Genomic DNA, 21,190 nt, shown 5'->3' with positions numbered 1-21,190 from the left:
AAGGTAATTTCCTTGGCACTGTACTTTTACTATTATATATGTATATGCAGTCTGGTTTTGAAAACTAGCTTGTTTCTTATGCATAATTGATTCTATTCCCTTTGCAACAATCCCATCACCAAAAATGTAGACCACTGGCTGCTAAATCTCTTAACATGAGCAGCCTTCTTGTACTATCTTTAATAATGTGGCTTGAGACATAATCCCTATGCTGCCAGGCACACAGTTTTCTATAAGCCTCCTTAGGCTGAGAAATGGTTGTATTATCATTTGGCTGGCAGTGGCCCAACATTGCCTAATGTATGCTCGGCCACTAGCAAGTCTTGAATTCACCCCAGAGGTACAGTATTAGTGTTGGGGCTAGTAGAGCTAAAAGATGGATTTGGAAAAAGTCATATCAAACTATTATGCTTAGTGCAGATGCAGAGGATACCTTCAGTAGTTAAAAAAATTGAAATTTGGAGGTTTCAAGTGATTGTTTCACACAAATAACATCTTGAAGGTGTAGTAAACTGCTGTAGTAAGCCATACAGTATTATAATTTAGTGCTAGACACAAGACTTTTAAATAAGATTAGCATGATCTGCCCTGACTGCCTGATTGGGAACTGTTGAAACATTAATTGACTGTTAGTAACCTATGACTCTTACTGTAACTGCCACTTGCTAGTTTTGAATCCTTACAGTCATAATATTGGTCAACATAATCTATAGGTGTATCCCTTCTTGTGTGCTAAGGTACTGAGTGAAAGACAAACCCTGGTTCAATGATGATTGTAGAAATGCTTATTTGGTGAAACAGATTAGATTTAACTTGGAATAACTATACTCAACTTAGAGTATTTGCTCGGTTTATGCTTCAACTGAAAAGGAAGGTGGGCTACCCTGAAATCTGCACTCTTTGGTGTAGACGCAGCAATTCATACTTTACTTAAACCAGACGGCTCTGTCACTCTTCAAAGGAAAAGGCAACACTTTTGACTGAGGTGTTTGACAGTAAGGAGACTAGCAGAGTAATGAGAAACTTGATCTTCCTTATTCCTGTTTTCCTGAGGCTAAACTAACTAGTTTAGCTTTCCGATTTTGTGAGATTGAAGCTCACTTGATGGACCTTGATGCTTATGGAGGTGTAAACCTAAATGGTATTTTCCTTTATTTTTTGTAAAGACTGCAGACTTCTTAGCTCCAAAGTTATCTGTTATTTTGTGCAAGTTAGAAAGAACAGAGTTTTTATAACTTGTTGGAGAATTGGTAATGTTACTCTATTGTGTAAATTTGATTACCGCCCAATTTGCATAACTCCCACATTATCTAAAGTTTTTGAACGTCTTGTGGCCAAACGTCTAAACAGGTTTGCAGAAGGCGATCATCTGTTCCCTAGTTTGCAACTTGGCTTTCGTAAAGGTGTTGGAGCATGTGATACCCTTCTTACAATATCCAATGCTGTATAGAAATCCCATGATTGTGGTCAGGAAGTTCGTATGATTGGCCTTGATTTTAGTGATACCTTTGACCGTGTTAATCAGGAGGACCTAGTTTTCTAACTTAAACAGTTGGGAGTGGGTGGGTCTTTTCTTAGCATCATTATTGAATTTTTAGGTAATAAGTAGCAAAGAGGAGTTGTTGATGAGCACCATAGTGAGTATAGGTATGTGATATCTGGTGTTCTTGGCCAATTACTTTTCATACTATATACACGTGGTTTGACCTAGAACACAAGCTCGTTGCATATGCAGATGATGCTACTCTCTTTTCATTAATACCATCTCCTGAATGTAGATCTGCGGTGGCTGAATCCCTTAATAAAGATCTACCTAAAATTAGTGCACGGTGCAAATTATGGAGCACGAAGTTGAATTCTACCAAACTCGAAGTACGATTGCAAGTAGGTCAAGGACAGTTGCTCACCATCCAGATGTTAGCACTGACAATGTTTTTTTAATTCTATATAACTCTTAACATTTTAGGTGTGATTCACAATAACAAATTTACCTTTGAGAAACACATTAGGTCTGTGTCTTCTTCAATTGCAAAAAAAAATTGGCTTAGTGATAAAGTCTTTTAAGAATTTTGGTGATCAATCTATTCTGAAGAAGTGTTTTAATTCTTTCATTCTACCTTGTTTCGAGTATTGTTCTCCTTTCTGGTCTTCAGCTGCTGATTCTCATCTTAATTTGTTGAACAGGAACTTACAGTCAATTAATTTTCTTTTTTCTGATCTAAATATTAATCTCTGGCACTGTCGTTCAATTAGTTCGTTATAGATGATGCATGAAATTTTTCATAATTCTGACCATCCTTTACATTCAGGTTTTCCCGGACAGTACCACCCCGTTCGTAATACTAGGTATGCAGTTAACTCTAATAGTCAGGCCTTCTCCATCATGAGGCTCAATACTAAACTATATTCTAAAAATTTTATTCCAGCTATGACCAAGTTGTGGAATGATCTTCCTAATTGGGTAGTTGAATTGGTAGAACTTTAAAAGTTCAAACTTGCAGAAAATGTTTTTATGTTGAACAGGCTGAAATAGATCTCTTCTTATAGTTATGTATGAAAGATGTGTTTTAATGTTATTACTGTTCTTAAAATTTTATTTTAACTATTTATCACTTTTGATAGTTTATCCATTTCAATATTTCTTTTCCTAACTGGGCTGCTTTTCCCTGTTGGAGCCCTTGGCCTTATAGCATCCTGCTTTTCCAACTAGGGTTGTAGTTTAGCTAGTAATTATAAGTATTACAGTAGATCTAGTAATAATAGTATTCTCTTAACTCATCAGCATTCTGAGATGTACAATAGTACTGTAGTTATATCATATTTGATTTTTTTTTGGAGGGGGGGTTACATCAGAGTTTTACATTTATAGTTATAAATGCCTCCATTTTAATAAATAGTACATTTGTTTGCTCAAGTTGAGGTTGAGGACTACAAATATAATTTATTGTGAAACCTAATTGCCGAGTTTTCTGAAAGACATTTCCTCAGAGATTAAGTAATTGGTTAATATCCTATTAATTGAATTTCAGATGTAAAAAATTGTGAAAAAATACTTTCCTGCTGAGCAGGTTGGCATATCTCTTATTTTATAGTTCATAGGTTAATTGCAAACATTATTTACCTTAATATAGGTCACATATTTTCTGCTTAATTTTTTTAAGAGTTTATTCTTTACTCCACAGTTACTTTTTCTTAACAGGCTTCTTTCCCTATCAGTTTTCTTTGGCTGATAGCAAATTGGCTATTAAGAAATAACAACAGTGGACCAAGTTAAAATTCTCAACTCAAAGAGCGGATTAAAAAACATTACACTGCTTAGTAACAATTAATATAAATATTGCTGTAGATACCAAAAGATTTTCTCATGGTCTGTTTAAAAGACTTGTAATTTGCTGCTGGTTGAAACTTAGATAACCAAAAATTAGAAAGGTCTCAGTTATTGTTGAATTTCACTCTCCCAATACAAAAAAATAGGTCCAGAAAGATATTTATCAAATATGCATAGGTCATTCTTGTGAACGATTACAATTTAGTCGAGTATGGTGTTCTTTGTGAAAAAGTGAATGCATTAATCTTACAGTAAACTCAATCTGCACAAATTTCTTACTAATGTATTAGGTTCATTAGTCCATTAAGTACCATTTACTATGGATAAGTTTTAAGGCTTTACCAAGGAGATTAAACTGATAATAAAATTTCTTCTATTTGCAGGTGACCCATTTCAGTACAAAGACACTGGTAACAGAAGGTACTGGGACAATCAAAAAGGCTCTGACTAGGACAAGACCACTTTACTTCTCCAAAAATGGGAATGCTCAGAGGCTATGATAGTGACCATTCTTAAAACCTATCTTAGGAAAAAAATATTTGATACTTCATTCAGTATTTCATGATATATACTGTACAGTGCAATAATGAAAGATAATTAATGCTAATGATCATCAGGTTTCATTTTATATCAATCAAGGTACCTATAACAACAAATGCAAATACAGTGCCGTAACTGCAATGCGATTATAACCGAGTACATACCTAACTATATAAATTGCCACCCTGACAACCATTCAAAAAGCAACTTTGAAGCTGGAATCAGACTAGGCTTTTTTTTTTGCCAGTTGCTGCCCAAAATGGAAAGCATGAGCGGTTGTTGCTCGAGACATCAGCAACAACTGGCTTCCCAACTGAACGGGAAGTAGCACGTGATACCGCGAGCATGACGCCAGATGTAAACAGACAAGATGTCGGCTGCAAATAGAACGTGATCTTGCTTGGCAATCTTGGGTCCAACAAGCCGCAAGATATGATAAAAATATGCTTTGTTCATCCTATGGTAGTTGTAGAATTTTTCAATTCACGTAATATACCGATAATACATATTACTGCAACAGTTAGAAAATTTCTGGGTAACAAGATGATATCAGCTGATCGGTTTCGTTCAACTTTTTCCCATTTGCTCCTCAAAATGCAAGATCGTAGTGTGACGCTACACCACTTTTGCTCGCTATCATCGGCTGGAGGTTGGCGAAAACCTCAAGCAAAAAATGACTGGTGTGATTCCACCTTTAGTTGACAATATCTTTAAACGGTGAATGGGGTATAGTTTTAGATATAAAGTTATAATTTTTTTAGTAAAAGCCTTAAGTTTCTTTGCCTTTTGATTGTTCAGCAACTAAAAATAAATTCTAAAAATGGAGAGCAGCCTGTAACAGTTTCAATGTCAATTCAAAAAAGGCTCTGATCCAAGTCACTAAACAGTTGTGAAAGAACTTGAAGAGAAGTTTTCACCCCATAAAGATATGCAAGGAATATATTAGTTCAAGGATTGTATGGGAACACAATATGTGGTAAGCATGAGGAAAAGCTGTAATGGTGATAATGGTGAGTGTAAGCTACAAGGTCCAAGAGTGGAAAAAAATGAAGTGTAAGGATGTATTTTCATTCTAAAACTATGCCTTGCTGGGCTTATAATATAAATAACTTGTAGTGATAGGTGGGTGACAAAGAAAGAATAGACGTATTTGGTAAGGTTTATGATAAATATGTGCCATGAGCCCTCGAACTGAAGTCTTGGATGCCATTCGGTACCTTAAGTTACTAGAAGTAAAAGTTAAGAAGTTGGACAGTAAGATAGAAGGCAGCGGGGAATGAAGGTGAAGTAGAGGGCTAAAATGTGTGGGCAGTTAAAGGCTGATTGGACACTGCAAAGGCCCTTAAAATGCCTTCAGTTCACAGCATGAGGTACAATGATGGTACAAACTTCTATGGAGATAGAATTATTGTTGTCGTCAGGCAGGAGGAGAGGCAAGCCTAAGAGGAGATTTGTGGATAGAATAAGAGAAGATATAAGTGCAGTTGGCATGACAGTAATAAATGGAGACAGATGATCCACTGTGGCAACTCCTCAATAGGAGAGTTCAAAAGAAAAAGTATTCTATAAACAATTTATTTTAATGAAGCAGATTTGGACTCACTCACAGGGGTGCCCTTTTAGCTAAGAAAAGTTTTCTACAAACTGATTGGTTGGAAGTGTTTTGTCCGAATAGCATCATTGTTTTCAAACAATTACCGAGTGATATGAATCGAAACTTTACGGACCTAAATTTTTTCCTCGCATATATGTTTTGTCAATAAATAATGTTAATGAATAAAGAGACTATAAAATATTGTGATAAGTCTAAATTTAATAAAACCTGCCGAAGTGAACGACAGGTGCTTGTTTTGGGATACGTGCTCCATAATTTTGAAATTTTTCCCATATTTTAACAAAAGTTGTGATAAATTACACTAATCATAAGAAAACATGTTACTGTATTATAAACTTCCTTTGAATAACAGAATCTACTAAAAATCCCAAATTTTTAAGTAATTTGTATTTTTCCTAACAGTACTTACCTCTAACTACTTTCTTAGGAGTATCTGGGATCTCCTCCCAACCGACCAGAGTTTTGTGTAGTCTACCCTATACCCATTTTCTATGAGGGGTAAGCTCAGGCGGAGTGATACGCGCCCTGAGGCTAACCCTGGGTCAGAGAGCATGCTTGCTCAGGTCTCCACCTCCAGTAAGTTCTTGGTAGTTTTAGGTCTCTAAGAATTCCATAAGGCACTCGGGGAAGGAAGGGCGGGCCATTACCCGAAAGTAGTTCGAAGTAAGTACTGTTAGGAAAAATACAAATTACTTAAAAATTTGTGATTTGTTCCAACACGGAGTACTTACCTCGAACTACTTTCTTAGGAGACTTATACTTTAGGAGGTGGGAGTGGCCTTAACCCTCTGAGACAGTGCTGAGATATATCCCAAGACCTAGATAGGGGGCTAGGTCTTGATGACCCCAAGGAAAAACGAGAATAGGGGAAACTACACAAAAAACTCATCTTAGTGTCTAAGTAACTCACCTCTGCAAGAAATCCTAGGAGCCATGTCCTTCCAAAGAAGGGGTCCTTGTATCCCGGCTCAGAGTCCTATCTGAGACCATTTTAAGCGGAAAAAGGGGGGGGGGGGGAGAACAAGGGGGTTAAGGAACGAACCTGTGTCTCTTGTACTTTCTACCCGTGGTTATCACTGGGGCTAGACCTTTAAACCGTTTGGAGCGCAGAAACGATGGTACCTATCGAGAAACCGTCCAGGGATTTTCTTGAATAGTCCTTCAAGTAATGAGCAGTGAAGGTAGACTGGTTAGCCCAGGTGCCTGCTCTCAGGATTTGGCCCACTGCCATATTCTTCTCAAACGCTAACGTGGTGCTCAGACCCCTAATGTCGTGGGGTCTGGGCTTTCCCGGCAGGGGGATATCTACCTTACTGTAGGCCCTGATGATCACCTGCCTCAACCAGAAGGAGATAGTGTTCTTCGAGACTGGCTTCTTCACCAGGCCCGTGGACACAAACAGACTTTTGATCTCGGGCCGAAGTCTGGCTGTCCTCTCTAAGTATTTCCTTACGGCCCAGACAGGGCACAGACACAAGTCCTTCGGGTTGTCCGAACGAGGAATTGCTGGTATTGAGAACCCCTCAAACCTGGGATCCCACACGGCCGGATTCTGGGTCTTCGCAACGAAGGACAGCACGAACCTGAAGGTGAGCTCCCGCCAGCCATTCGAGTGAGAGACCTCGTAGGACAGTCCATGTATCTCTCCTACTCGTTTTGCCGAAGCTAATGCCAATAGGAAAACCGTCTTGAGGGTGAGATCCTTGTACACGATGTCCTTTAGGGGTTCGAAGGGAGGCTGACAACATCTTCAGGACCCTGCCCACGTCCCACTGTGGCACCCGAACGGCTTGCGGGGGACACGATTGTTCAAAGCTCTTAATGAGCATCGATAGATGTCTGGAGGATCCTAGTCGATGCCTTTCAGGAGGAAGACTTGACCAAGAGCAGCCCGTACTCCCTTGATGGCCGGGATGGACATGTTTGCCACGTCCCTGAGATAAACCAGGAAGTCTGCTATTTCCGGGATGGAGGCCCCCAGGGGCCTGATGTTCTTAGAGGCGCACCACTTAGTAAAGGTGGCCCACTTTGCTTGGTAGACTGTTGCCGATGATCGTCTCAGGTAGCCTGACATCCTCAATGTCGTCCCCGACGAATAGCCTTCTTTCCTCAGGAGACGCTCGATAAACTCCACGCGTGAAAACGGAGGGACCGAGGGTTCTCGTGAAGCCTTTGGAAATGTGGTTGCCGAAGGTGGTCTGGCCTGTCTGGAAGGGGCCACGATGGAAGTCGTGCCAGTTCTTTTAGATCCACGAACCATTCTCTCTCCGGCCACCAGGGCGCTACCAAAGTCATCCACAGGTTGTCCGCCCTTCTTACTCTGTTGAGGACCTGTCTGAGCATCCCGAAGGGGGGAAAAGGCATAAACGTCGAGGTTGTCCCAGGAATGTTGGAAGGCGTCCTCGAACGCCGCTCTTGGGTCTGGGACAGGAGAATAAAACACGGTTTTGGCTACTTCTGGGTGCAGGGACCATTCGGAACCCACTACTTGTTCCATCCTGCTGAAGCCGTCGGCCAGGACATTCCTTTTTCCCGGAATGAACCCTGTTGAAATCCTGATCTGTTCTACTTCGGCTCATTCCAGCAGTTCCAACGTGAAGACGCACAACTCCTTCGATCTTAGTCCTCCTTGTTTCTTTATGTAGGCCACTACCGTGGCGTTGTCGCACATCAACGCCACGGTATTCCCCCGGAGTAGATGGACGAACTCCAGGCACGCCCTTCGTACTGCCCGCATCTCTAACACATTTATGTGCTGGGCTTTCTCCTCGTTCGTCCAGGTCCCTCTTGCTGACCGTCCTTTGATGCGTCCGTGAACAGGAGCATCTCCGAAGGGTTGGCTGCAAAGGGCACTCCCTTGAGGGTGTTCGACCTGCCGCACCAGCACTCTAGGACCTCCTTCGTCTCCGGGAACACCGGGATCATCTTGTGGGGGGGAGTCCCTCTGGTTCCAGTTCTCCTTCAGATTCCACTGGACCTCTCTGAGCTTCAGCCTGCCCTGGGGGACCAGTTTCTCTAATGACACCAGGTGTCCTATCAGTCTCTGCCAGTCCTTCGCTCTCCTGGTAGCCTATGTCATCCTGGTGGAGGGTATCAACTGGGACTTCTTCAGGTTGATGATGATACCCAGGACGTTGCAGAACCGCAGAAGCTTTGTGCCTTGTTCCCTCAGTACTTCCTCTGAGGCTGAAAGTAACAACCAGTCGTCTAGGTACCGAATCAAGCGAATGCCCTGTTCGTGTGCCCAGGTTGAGACCATCGTGAAGACCCTGGTGAAGACCTGAGGGGCTGTGGACAGCCCGAAGCAGAGGGTCCTGAACTGCAACGTCTGGGTACCCCATTTCACCCATAGGTACTTCCTGCTGGATGGATGAATTGGAATTTGGAAGTAGGCGTCCTTGAGGTCTACTGACATCATGAAGTCCCCTTCCCTCAAGGACGCTAAGACCGACTTCGGAGTGTCCATCTTGAAGTCGGTCTTGCACACGAATTTGTTGAGGGCTAAGAGGTCTATGACCGGTCTCCAGCCCCCTGTCGCCTTCTCCACCAGGAACAGCCTGCTGTAGAACCCCGGACCAGGATCCTTGACTGGTTCCATTGCTCCTTTTGCCAACATCGCTGAGATTTCTTCCTGTAGGGCTGTCTTTTTCAAGGGGTCCTTGGGGGCTAGCCACCCTGCCTGCTGATCTGGTATCAGAGGTGGGGGTTCCGCTAGGAAGGGTAACCTGTAACCTTCCTTCAGGACTGCCACGGTCCACGGATCTGCTCCGTGGTCTTTCCATGCTTGCCAAGAGTGTTTGAGGCATCCCTCCACCTTAGGCTTCGGCAGGAGTAGGGGGCCTCCCTCCCTATCTTCTCATAGAGGCGCAGCCTGAACGCCCTCTTCTGGACGTTGCATACGAAGGCCTATAGGAGGATTGAGCTGAGGTTGCTCCCCTACGGGAGGGCTGAGAGGACTGTGACCAGGCCGTAGTATTGGTGTCTCTCCTGGTCTGGCTAGGAGTAGCCCAAGATGGCGGAGGAACATCGGAGGTCGACCTTCTGTCCGCGGGCCTCCTCACTGGGGGAGGTCTATGATCGCCCTGGTCCTCGAGTTTTCTGACCCTTTCAATCGACTCCTCAGCTGCCTTCAGGGGGAAAATCGAGTCATCCCACAGGGAACTCGCCTCTTTGTCGGGGAGCCGTCTGGTTATCTTGTTAAGGACCGTGTCCCTCCTCCGTAGGACCCAGTTGGCCTCCTGTGCTAGTGACTGGTATGAGAAAAACTTCAGGGCCTTACCTCCTGAGCTAATCAGCTCCTTGAGTAAAGCCTGATTTTCTGGGACCATGAGGTCGTACGATGCCTGGACGCCCACCAGGGTAGAAGCCCACCAATCCAGCCAGGAGGAGACGTTCACCCGGTCCTTCGCAATCTCCTCCATCATGGTGGCTTCCGCAGGAGAGAAACAGATTGGTGCTGACAAGGCTCTCTCTTCCGCAGCTCCTTGTCCCAAAACGGCGAGTGCAGGCTCCAGGGTACATGAGCCTGCACGGTGGCCCTCCGGAAGGTAGAACTTGCTCTGGGACTTCAGGCCTTGTAGTAGTTTGGAGGAACTCTGGTTCTTGGGAGCCTCAGCGTGGTTGGCCACAATCTTATCCACGTGGGCTCTACCTAGCTTCACATCCCTGGCTAGCGGAAGGGCCAGGGAGGGTCTCCGCTGGACGGGGGCATCCACCAGTCTGTTGAGACTGGACCGCCAGAATTCCTCAGAGGAGGGCTCGGGCTCGTCTAGCATGTGGTGTCTCCGGATGAGGCCTATCACTCTGCGATTGGCTGATACTTCCGCTGCAGAGCCCTCCCCCTGATCGTCCAGTCCCTCCGCAGGACGAACTGCTGCATGTGACGGGGCACCTCCGTCGGAGGCTTCCGTACGGGAAGAAGCCAAGGCCTTGGTCCTCTCCATCTCCTGGGGTTCTGGTTGAAGAACAGGCATAGCCGTCGAGACGGAGGCCTCCGTCTTCGGTCTATCCTTCCTCACGGAAGACCACGTGCCTGCGGGTCTACTCGACGAGGGGAGCCGTCCTTCACGATCCTGACGGCTCAGGGATGTTTTGGAGGTCTGGATGCGGCTGCCAGACCGAAGGGACGACTCTCTCCACTGGGCGGATGGAGCCGGAACCTTCGCGGTCTTATGCCTGTCTGCTGGGACCTGGAACGACGACTCCCTCCGTCGGTCGAATCTGCTGCTGGAAGAGTACCTCTCCGGAGAACGGGCTCTAGGGCGCCAACCTGAAGAGCCTGGGACCGCTGCTAACTCCAACAGTCTGCTGCGAGGTATAACCACCCCCTCCTCGTCTGGGGAGCCACTTCTCCTCCATTTCCTTCTGGGGGATCCGGAATGTCTTCTCCCATGGCGAGACCTGGAACGGGAGAGCGAACGGGAGTGCCTCCTGTGGGACTTCTCTCGATGCCTTCTGTGTTTTCTCCGGGCTTCGTCCTCCAAGGAGCAGGAAAAAGCCTCGACTGGCAAACCCGACAACTTGTAGGCCTGTTTAGGCGGGGCCGACTCACGTGAAGACGTAGGAGGGATACCTCGACGCTCGACCGGCGGCGGGGCCTGTAGGAAGACGTCCGGAAACGTAGCAGATGGCGCTGGAGGGGAGCGCAGACGCTCTTCAGTGGGGGACCAGGAACCGAAGCCCTCTTCCATTCTCAGAGGGGACCTGAAGGGTGTCTTCGGGGGTACCCACGCGAGGGGGTCCGCTGTCGGCGAGTGTTCCTTCTCCGCGGTACCTTCGGCTACAGAAGTTCCTGAAAAACAAGTCCAGGAGGCTGGAGAAGAATTAGGGACATTTTTCCCCCACATAGGGTCATCAGAGGAGACGTGCCCTGCTTGCACCAGGACTCCGTCCCCCACACACACTCCCAACCCTCCCTCAGGCCCCACACTTGCCTGGAAAGACGCCACAACCCCACTATCTTGCAGCTCAGACTCCTGGGGAAGGGCCACAGGCCTCTTCCCCGCAACGGACTTACCTTGTCCCCTACTCTGGGTAGGGGAGGGTAGCAGGGAAGCTCGGCCCGACGACACGCCCGGCGAAGTAGGGGAAGAAGCGATGCTCGACTTCCTAGGCGACTTCTTCATCGCCTTCTTTTTGGTGCCATAACGCACCCACTGCACCTCGTTCCAGGACACACACTCTGGACACGTGGCGGTAGGGGAACACACACTGCCCCTACACGACGAACACAAGGAGTGCGAGTCTACTTCCGGTTTCGATAGAAACGCTCCACACGATTTACCGGCCATAGGCCCAAGACAACGGCGGGGATGCTCCATAACGCAGTAGGAAGCACTACAAGACACAAGAACGCACAGGGAAAGCAAAGGGAAAAGCACAAAGGAACCACGTGAGACACAAAGGGGTCGGAGACACAAAGAGTCACACTGGGATTAAGGAGAGCGGCGGGATGATATCGCGACGCGACCAGAGAACTTACTGGAGGTCGAGACCTGGGCAAGCATGCTCTCTGACCCAGGGTTAGCCTCGGTGCGTATCACTCCGCCTGAGGTTACCCCTCATAGAAAATGGGTATAGGGTAGACTACACAAAACTCTGGTCGGTTGGGAGGAGATCCCAGATACTCCTAAGAAAGTATTTCGAGGTGAGAACTCCGTGTTGGAACAAACATGGAATTAATAAAACTCGCTCTTGGTGAAAGGAACAGCCTACTGTCAAATACCGAGGCGGGGATGGAGGGGTATCACGGTTGTAATTTAGTTTAATTGTGACTTTTTATGCAATTTATGCTACACTTAAGTATCTTCAAACCAAAAATAGTGCTATTAATGAAATCATAGGCCTCTGATGTAAGTCCATACAGAAAGGGTTTCCTATTTTTTTCGTAAAGGTTTAGATTTTATCAATAGTACTATTTTTTGTTTTGGGGTACTATAGTGTTGCATGAATTGCATGCAAATTACAAACAAATTTATAATTTCACCATCAAGTTACAAACACTATACTCCTCCTCCCTTCCATTCCTGCTTCAGTAGTTGACAGTACAGTAGGCTGTTCATTTTACTTCCCGCAAAGTTTTCACCCATAGTGAGGTTTATCAATTCCATGTTTTTAGGTAGATTCTGGTAGTCAAAGAAAGTTTATAACAAGTTTTTCTTATGTTTAGTGTAATTTAATATTTCTTTTTAAATATGTGACTAGTTAAAAACTTATGCAGCGTGCATCCCAAAACAAGCTCCAGTCATTGACTTCGGCAGGTGTTGTTATTGAATTTAGACTTACCATCACAATACTTTATCTTATTCGTTAACATTATTGATTCACAAAACATTTATCTGAGGGAGAAATTAAGGTTAGTAAAAGAGTTTTGATTCACATTACTTGGTAACTATTTAAAAACAATGATGCCATTTGGGCAAAATACTTTCAGCCAATCAGCTTGTAGGAAACTAGCTAAAAGGACACCCCTGCGAGTGAGTACAAATCTCTCACTAGAAAAAAAAATTGGGTATAGTACAATTTTCCTAGTAAATGCATGTACTGTATATATATAAAGACTTTATTGTTCATTTAAGTTTTTACAGCCAGTTTTATTGCCATGGCCGACAGAAAGAGACGTGATTGGAAAGGATGCAAGGAGAACCGATGTAAAAAGGAGTAGTATTACTGTCCTTAAAAGTTAACATAATATAAAAGCACAATATAATACACCAAAAGTAATTATAACAAGAGGCCAAGTCGACCATTTCAACTTGTGACTGATTGGTCAAAATAGTGTTAGAAAGCCTTCGCGGATGACCCTGTTGCTTTCATATCGTCACACTATTTACCATCAAAATATTCATGAGTTTTCTTTATCTTCAACCATAAATTTCCCTCCAGGATCAGCAACAAATGAAAAAAGATTTTTCTCTCTCTTGTCATCCAGTCACTCAGAAATGAAAAATTACCTTTACTGTACTAGGTATCATAAAAATAAATTGGCTCTTTGAATAACATTATCACTGAAGGATTAAGAACTAGAACTCTCCTCATTAATTGGGTTATCAATATCAAGAGTTTTCTTCTAGTAATAATTCAATTTCTCCCAAAGAAATATACCTCCTCTTTAGCGAGCTCATTGTAAAAAGGGCAAAAGGTTGAATTATAACAAAAATTGCTTAGAGTACTAATTAAATTTCAGCCTTTAAACAATGTTGCCAGGCAACCTTTCCCTTTCCATCTATATTTTAAGTGTGCCTAGTGTTGCCAAATGAATTGCCTACTGTTGCCATGCAAATAAACATATTATTAAGGGGATGACAGATTGATATGTGCACTCGAGCTCATAAACGTAATATCACACTTAACGCGGTACTGAGCAAATTGCAGTAAACGTAATACATGGGTGAAGATTAATAGGTTAAGCAGATGCCAGATAATTGCAAACAAAAATGCAAATACAATAAAAATCACCACATGCACAATATACTCAGATGATGGATATATATTTCAAAAGGTAAAACAATCTCAAAATACTAATTACCTTGGGACATTGTACTTACACGGCAAGACTTAAACTTATAAGTAAAACTAAAAAAATACTATTTCCGAACCTAAAATTTAGTCTCGTGATTATAAATTTGTGAAGAAAGCAACAAAAGTTTGAGCATTAGTGGCATCTACTAATTTGATGAGCTCATATAAAACAAAATACATTAAGCACACACCTAAGTACACATACACATCTTTCAATTATCAACATTACCGTACTCATTTACATGCTCTAATGAAACTACTGTTATAGTAAAATCACAAATTTTAGTAATTTCTATTTTTCCTAACTATTAGCAGTAAGATCAGTTCTGCTAAAATGGTTGGGAGAATCAAAGCATCCTGTTGAAAGACTAGCGGAGTGCGAGGGAGGATGGATTAGCCCATTCTTCCGCATGGCCCAATTCAACATTCTTGAAAGTTCCAGCCCTAGGGTTTATGGGAAGGATTATGTGGCAAGCAAATTTTATAGGACTCAAATTTGTATAGCTGACAAAAATGCAACCGTCATTCAATTAGTTCATTATGCATGTTGCATAACATTTTTTATAATTCTGACCATCCTTTACATTCAGATATTCCTGGACAGTTCCATCCTGTTCGTAATACTAGGTATGCAGTTAATTCTAATAGTCAGGCCTTCTCCATCATGAGGCTCAATACTACACAGTACTCTAGAAGTTTTATTCCAGCTGTGACCAACTTGTGGAATGATCTTCCTAATTGGGTAGTTGAATCAGTAGAACTTCAAAAGTTAAAAGTTGCACCAAATGTTTGTATGTTGAATAGGCTTACATAAGTCCTTTTATAGTTTATATATCAAATATCTGTTTTAATGTTGTTAATGTTTTTAAAATATTTTATTTCAATTTTCATTACTTCTTATATTGTTTATTTATTTTCTTATTTCCTTTACTCACTGGGCTATTTTTCCCTGTTGGAGCCCTTGAGCGTAGAGCATCTTACTTTTTCAACTAGGGTTATAACTTAGCTAGTAATAATAATAATAATAATAATAATGTGTGATTTGTTCCAATACATATACAAACCCTTGTCATTTAACTAAAAGATTCAGTTAGAAGAGGGGGGGGGGGGGAACACTACCAAACACAAACCTCAAGAAGAAACGTAAGGAAAATACCCTACTCTCCAGGCATCTGTCTAGGACCATAGGAGGGAAGCAAGAATTAGATGCTTCTCCACAAAGGCTATCCATACATGGAAAAAAAAAGAAAGTTGAAAAAAAAGACTATCCTTCTATGCTAAGCCTCCTAACAGATGTGTCAGGTCCAAGCTACTCACCCTATGAGGAGTAAACCTATCTACTAGAACAATTCTCAAACTCTCCATGCAACTCACTCGGGCACTCTTCATCTTGCCTACTATCCAATTGAGACTCAATGTCACATAATTTTTCAGGAATATCTTCAAGACATAAGTTATTCCAATTTATATACTTTAGGAGTTTACTCTTCAGGTTTTACGTTTTATTCAGTGATAACCAATACACTTTGGATTAAGCGGGTTACCCTACTCACTTCATCAGGTCCCCCATTCCCTCATCAACAAGGTTCCCCGTACCCCTTTTGCACACCCATCCACTTAACTCTACCCCCTCCCAATCCCTCCTCTTCCCCCTCCAATTCTCACACCCCATATTTACACACACACAAACACTCTCCGTCTCTCTCTCTCTCTGTCTCTGTCTCATACATAATATTCAAGAAATTAACTATATACGTTCACTCGCTTGCAATCCCAAAAAGTGGTTTGTCGCTTCTGCTTCTACAAAGGGCGCGGGATAAATGACCTGATCAGGCCTTTTGGAGGGGCTTAGTGCAGGCCTACCTGTACCTGCCGACCAAACAACACCATCATCCAGAATTGCATGTCTTAACTCCTCGTCAACGATTAACTGACTTCTCTAATTCCTTCTGGGGAAACATGCTAGTCAAAGTGAGGGGGGTGTACCTCAATTTCAAGTCCTCCCTGCTACATAACCTTCTGTGGAATTTTCAACAATGGAGTCATGTCTCCTTAGGACCCAGTTAGCTCAAACATTATGGTCATGGTGGGGCAAGAAGTCGGATAGCCTTACTGCAGGCATGACTAGGTCGATATTCCTCTTCCAGACGTCAGCCCGACTCAAAGTCTCGTTGTGAAGAGAGAAAAGCACTGGATCAGCGATCGAACACTGAGGTGAAATGGACTACAGTAGAGGCTGCAATCTCCATTGCCATCATCTCAGCTGCAGAGAAAGACATGGACGCCTGAGCGAGTCTTTCCACTATCCAACCCAAGGCTAGGGTTGAGATGATCCCTTCTACCAGGAGAAAAGAGGGCGCGGCCTCGTCCGAAAGGTAAAATTTCCTTTGCCGGGCCCAGGATGTTGGAAGGAGTCAGGCAGATCTGCTAGCCTTCAGGGAGTTCGACGAACCGGCTCCTTCAACGCTGGGGCAGCGTTCTCTGAGAGGAAGGGTGCTCACTTTCTTGACCTCTCACATCCCACCAAGTCACTGGTCTATGGTCGTGATGGCCAGTTTCACTGACTTTTAGGAGGGTTCACCAACCTTGAGTTCAGAGATGACTGCAATTACCCTCTTGAACTGGGAGCAGGTTACATTCCTTCAACTTTTGTAGAAAAGGACCTAATTACGAGGGTTCTGGTTCCAGAGATACTTCGGAGGAGGAGGGCCCGAATGAAAGGGACTGGCTGAACCTACTACTTCTTGTCTTTCCTCTATAAACAAAATGAGGGGATTGTGACCATTTCCTCTTCAATCATTGTTCCTTTCTAACCTTGCCTCCTCCACTACTACGAGGTTGGATGTGGTCTGGCTATGGAGAAGTGATCCACGTGATGTTGCGGGATGCCTTTCTACGGGTAGGTAAGCCACATGAATTCTCGGTGGTCTTCCTCTTTGAGGACACGAATCTCCCATAGTTCAGAAAATTCCTTCTTTCCAACTTTGGAGAGGCCAGATCTCCCTGGTCGACCTACAAGTCAAAGAAATCTCTGATGATATTGGCTGGTCTGGGAAGGCCTCCTACCCAATTGCGGTAGAGCTCCTCTCACCTCTGTCAGTGGTTATTCTCTTTCCAAGCGCATAGTGAGAGCCTCTCTCTGAACAAGGACGATGTTTGCGCTGGGTCTGTATTCCCTTTTGTCCTTCTCATGTCGTCTAGAATATTTCCCCAACATTCAAACCTTTTTACTGGGAGAAAATAAAATCCAAGCGTATGGTTCCCAGATCAGTCTTTTATGGAGTGCAAGGTAGGCTTAGGATGACAGGCTACCCTACGCCTTGGTGGCACATGGGGAAGGGAGGCATCCAACCATGTAGTGATCCGGGCCGTGGAGAAGGGGTTACTCTGGACTTCTTCCTCCTGCTGGCCATGTCCTTCGAACGAAGGAGAACTTGGCGTTAAATCTTCATCCACCCAGAAAGTTGAGGTCGTACTCTTCTTCCCCTTGAAGGGGCAAATGGCTGGGGGTTCAGACAACTCTGTTATCCTCCTTTTCCCCGGAGACACTATCACTTTCTTCCTGCTCTTCTTAGGGAACCTAGTCCTAGTTCCCAGTCAAAAAAGCATGATCCTCCATTGGTGTAGCTTACTCCTCTGAAACGCTAGCCCTGATAGGGTCCAGAAAAGACTCGGAACTTGGGGAGCCTTGGAGGCCGAAGGACAATCAGACCAGCTTGACCGCCTCCTCACTAACTTAGGGGAAAACTTGAGAAAAGAGGACCCCACCAAAGATGGAGACGAGTGGGTTACAGTGAACCCTCGCTACTTCGCGGTTCGACCATCGCGGATTCACCACTTCACGGATTTTTTTCATAACGCATGTATATACATATATCGCGGATTTTCCGGAAATTTCGAAAATACCGCGATGTGACCGATGGTGCGAGATAGGAGAAAGAAAGGAAAATTGAATCATGATTAATTTTCAATATAAATGAAACTTTGAGAAGCAACAAAGATATCATTTGTTAGAGAGAGGTAAGGATTGGGAGGTAGTGAAAAGTAGCCCACAGAGAGAGAGAGAGAGAGAGAGAGAGAGAGAGAGAGAGAGAGAGAGAGAGAGAGAGAGAGAGAGAGAGAAAGAGAGAGTGTGTGTGTGTGTGTGTGTTGTTTTAAATGTAATAAAAAAAAATTTTTATAGGTTATAACACATTGGTGCTTATGTAATATCAACTGTATACTGTAGACGGTTTGAATAAGTTAAGAAATGGTATAAACGATACTTTGTTAGTGTATTCGTACACTCTCAAGAGCGGCAGCTACACGTCAGCTGATCTAATCACAGCCAAAAGTAAAACAAAAAGAAGTCAACAATACTCGATTTTTAAAACACACCCGAAATTTAAAGTACATGCTTTCTTAATGTGCAATTAACTATTTAAAGAGTAACAATTTTCTAGAATAAAATGATGTTTCCCAAAAAATAGTGGTTTGCTGATGAAATCGGATGCCGTATTTTTAGCAACGATTGAAATGGATGTAAACTCGGCATAATTTTTTCATTTCGTATTTAATTGACGCTAAGAAAACTAATTTTAGTTTCTTCATCTATATGTAAGTATTGTATAGAGAGAGAGAGAGAGAGAGAGAGAGAGAGAATGAATCAGCTGTTGTAATTGAATGCCGTATTTTTGTTTCGTGAGAATTTCATCGCCACGACTATAACAACAACATACTGTACTGAACTTTACAGTATTATACAGACTACTGTAATATGATAAAAGTAAAATATTTGTAATAACCTATTTTATATGAAATGGGGCTATTTTTTTTGTTTGAAATTTACACTTGCGTACGTAAAACAACACACACACACACACACACACACTCTCTCTCTCTCTCTCTCTCTCTCTCTCTCTCTCTCTCTCTCTCTCTCTCTCTCTCTCTCGTAAATTGTTTTCCTGCTTTGCTACGTATGTATGATTTTATATAGATACGGTAAATAATATTTGTAATAACATATTTTCTAAAAGCTTTTACTGTAATATCATTATTTATCACTTTCATCATGCACGTTAAATGCCTTACGTTTGTTTACTGAGCATACTTTATTACGCCGTCGTTTCAGGCGGCGTCATAAAGAAAAACATTTCATTTGGAAGTCCTAAGAAAAACTAAGTAAAACATTGGTAATAACAAAATCAACATACTGTACTGAACAATCAATATAATCGATGCAAAAACTAACCTATACACAGATGTGTAAATGCGTTTGTTTCTTCATTATGATCAGAGATAAATGTAAACAAAACATTGGTTGCCATTTTTTATCGTGCTTTTTGGCGTGTTTAGGAAACGCATGATATAAAATCGCCTTTAATATTTGTGCCTGTTTCAGTTTAGGGTACTGTAGTACATGCATTAAGTGTTCTGTACATTAAAGGGTAGTTTGTTAACAGTACTACGTACAAGGGAAGGTTTTAAAAGTCTGAATATACATGTTAAATAAATAGGTAAATATGGTGTCACTACTTCGCGGATTTTCACCTATCGCGGCCGGGTCTGGAACCTATCTACCGCGATAAACGAGGGTTCACTGTACCTCTCCTTGAACTCCACACGTTGGTGCGTGGAGACTAATAGCCAAACCGGAGCCTTCAGCTGGAACTGGTTGGGGAGAAACACATGTGGACCCTAAGCATCTCTGAGGGAGGGATGTAAAATGCTACCACCATATGTCCTGCATATCGTATAAAGCAGGGGTGCACAACCTTTTGAGATACTCGGGCCACATCATCAAACATATATCTAGTCGAGGGCCACTAGACTAGATTTTACATGAAATGATAAATAGTTTGTAGAATGTTTAAAGATAAAAAAAACACAGTTGCTCACCTGTTTTGTTTTAATGAGATTTTTAACACTGAGATTCATGCACAAGTTTTTTTTTATGTTAGGATGGAAATTTGTGGTTGCCAGTCTTAAAACAGAGTGCAGATTTTGATCACTTAGCCTGCTACGAATATTTGACTTGGTCTGGTTGAGCAGACTAAATGTTTGTTCACATATGTAGGTAGAGCCAAATAAGCTTGCATAAATAGCAGCTTTGTTTCTCAAATAAGGAAACTGATCTTTGGCCAAGCAATTATAAAAAGTTGAGCAAGTCCCCTTCATTATACTTGGTACGAAGGCTGTCATTATTCTGAAGATCAATCAGTTCGAGTTGTGCTTCGAATTCTACTTCATCAGGAGATACAAAAAAGGGGTTGCTGAACAACTTCAAATCATTGACTTCTTCTTTAGGTCCTCAAATCGGCTCTCAAAGGCCTCCAAAAGTTTTCCTAATTTTGCTGCATAATATTCATGTCTATTGCATACTTTGTGTTTCTCACACATAAGTTTGTAATTTGGGAAGTGTCCTAACTCTCCTTTAACTATCTGTAACTGAAACAATTTTAGTTTTTGTTCGAAAGCTGTCAAATAATTGGCTAGCTGAGAAATAAGTTGGTTATTCCCCTGAAGTTTATGATTCAAGTTATTTAAATGACTTGTGAGATCTACAAGAAATGACAAATCACAAAGCCAGTCAGCATTTGTAAGTTCTGGTACCATCTTATTCTTTTCATTAAGAAATATCTCAATTTCATCCAGAAGACTGATAAATCTTTTCAGCGTATTTCCCCTGCTTAACCACCTTACTTGAGTGAAAAACACTAAATCGCCATATTCTGCTTCAATTTCATCAAGAAATTGCTTGAACTGCCGGTGATGCAAAGCTGAGCGTGACTTGATAAAATTGACTGTAGAAACTAAAACTTTCATTACATGATCAAAGTCCAGTTCTTTTCCACACAAATTTTGTTGATGTATTATGCAATGAAATTGTTTCAGTTCATATTTTCGCTCTCCAAGGTGTTTATTCAATAGCTGCACCAATCCATTCTGCTTGCCTATCATTGCAGGAGCCCCATCAGTTGATATTCCTACTTTGTCCAAATCTAACTCAATTACTGAAATTTGTTCTAAAAGTCCATTAAGTAAATCACTACCAGTTGTCTGCCCCTTCAATGAACTGAGCCCTACGAGTTCCTCATGAATAGAAAAGTCCTCTGTCACACCACGTACAAATACAAGTAGCTGAGCCGTAGATGTAACATCAGTAAATTCATCATTGGCTAGGGAGAAGTACACAAATTGTTTACTTT

The 21,190-nt window shown here is 42.6% G+C and overlaps 2 protein-coding genes across 4 annotated transcripts in view; one reads left to right on the top strand and one right to left on the bottom strand.

Moving 5' to 3' along the window:
• The window catches only part of LOC137654331 (uncharacterized), a 28,685-nt gene extending 24,750 nt beyond the window's left edge, over positions 1-3,935 (top strand). The window contains exon 7 of the mRNA XM_068387955.1: positions 3,712-3,935. Within this exon, the coding sequence (XP_068244056.1) occupies positions 3,712-3,828 (117 nt within the window). The 3' untranslated portion in view covers positions 3,829-3,935. The remainder of the gene's footprint in view (positions 1-3,711) is intronic.
• Fancd2 overlaps positions 1-21,190 on the bottom strand; it is a 728,399-nt gene that overhangs the window by 280,717 nt on the left and 426,492 nt on the right. The window lies entirely within an intron of this gene.

Source organism: Palaemon carinicauda, chromosome 1, assembly GCF_036898095.1.
Source record: "Palaemon carinicauda isolate YSFRI2023 chromosome 1, ASM3689809v2, whole genome shotgun sequence".
In the NCBI taxonomy this organism is placed as follows: Eukaryota; Metazoa; Arthropoda; class Malacostraca; order Decapoda; family Palaemonidae; genus Palaemon; species Palaemon carinicauda.
The sequence above is the reverse complement of the archived record's forward strand: the minus strand, read 5'-3'. Positions and strand labels throughout refer to the sequence as shown.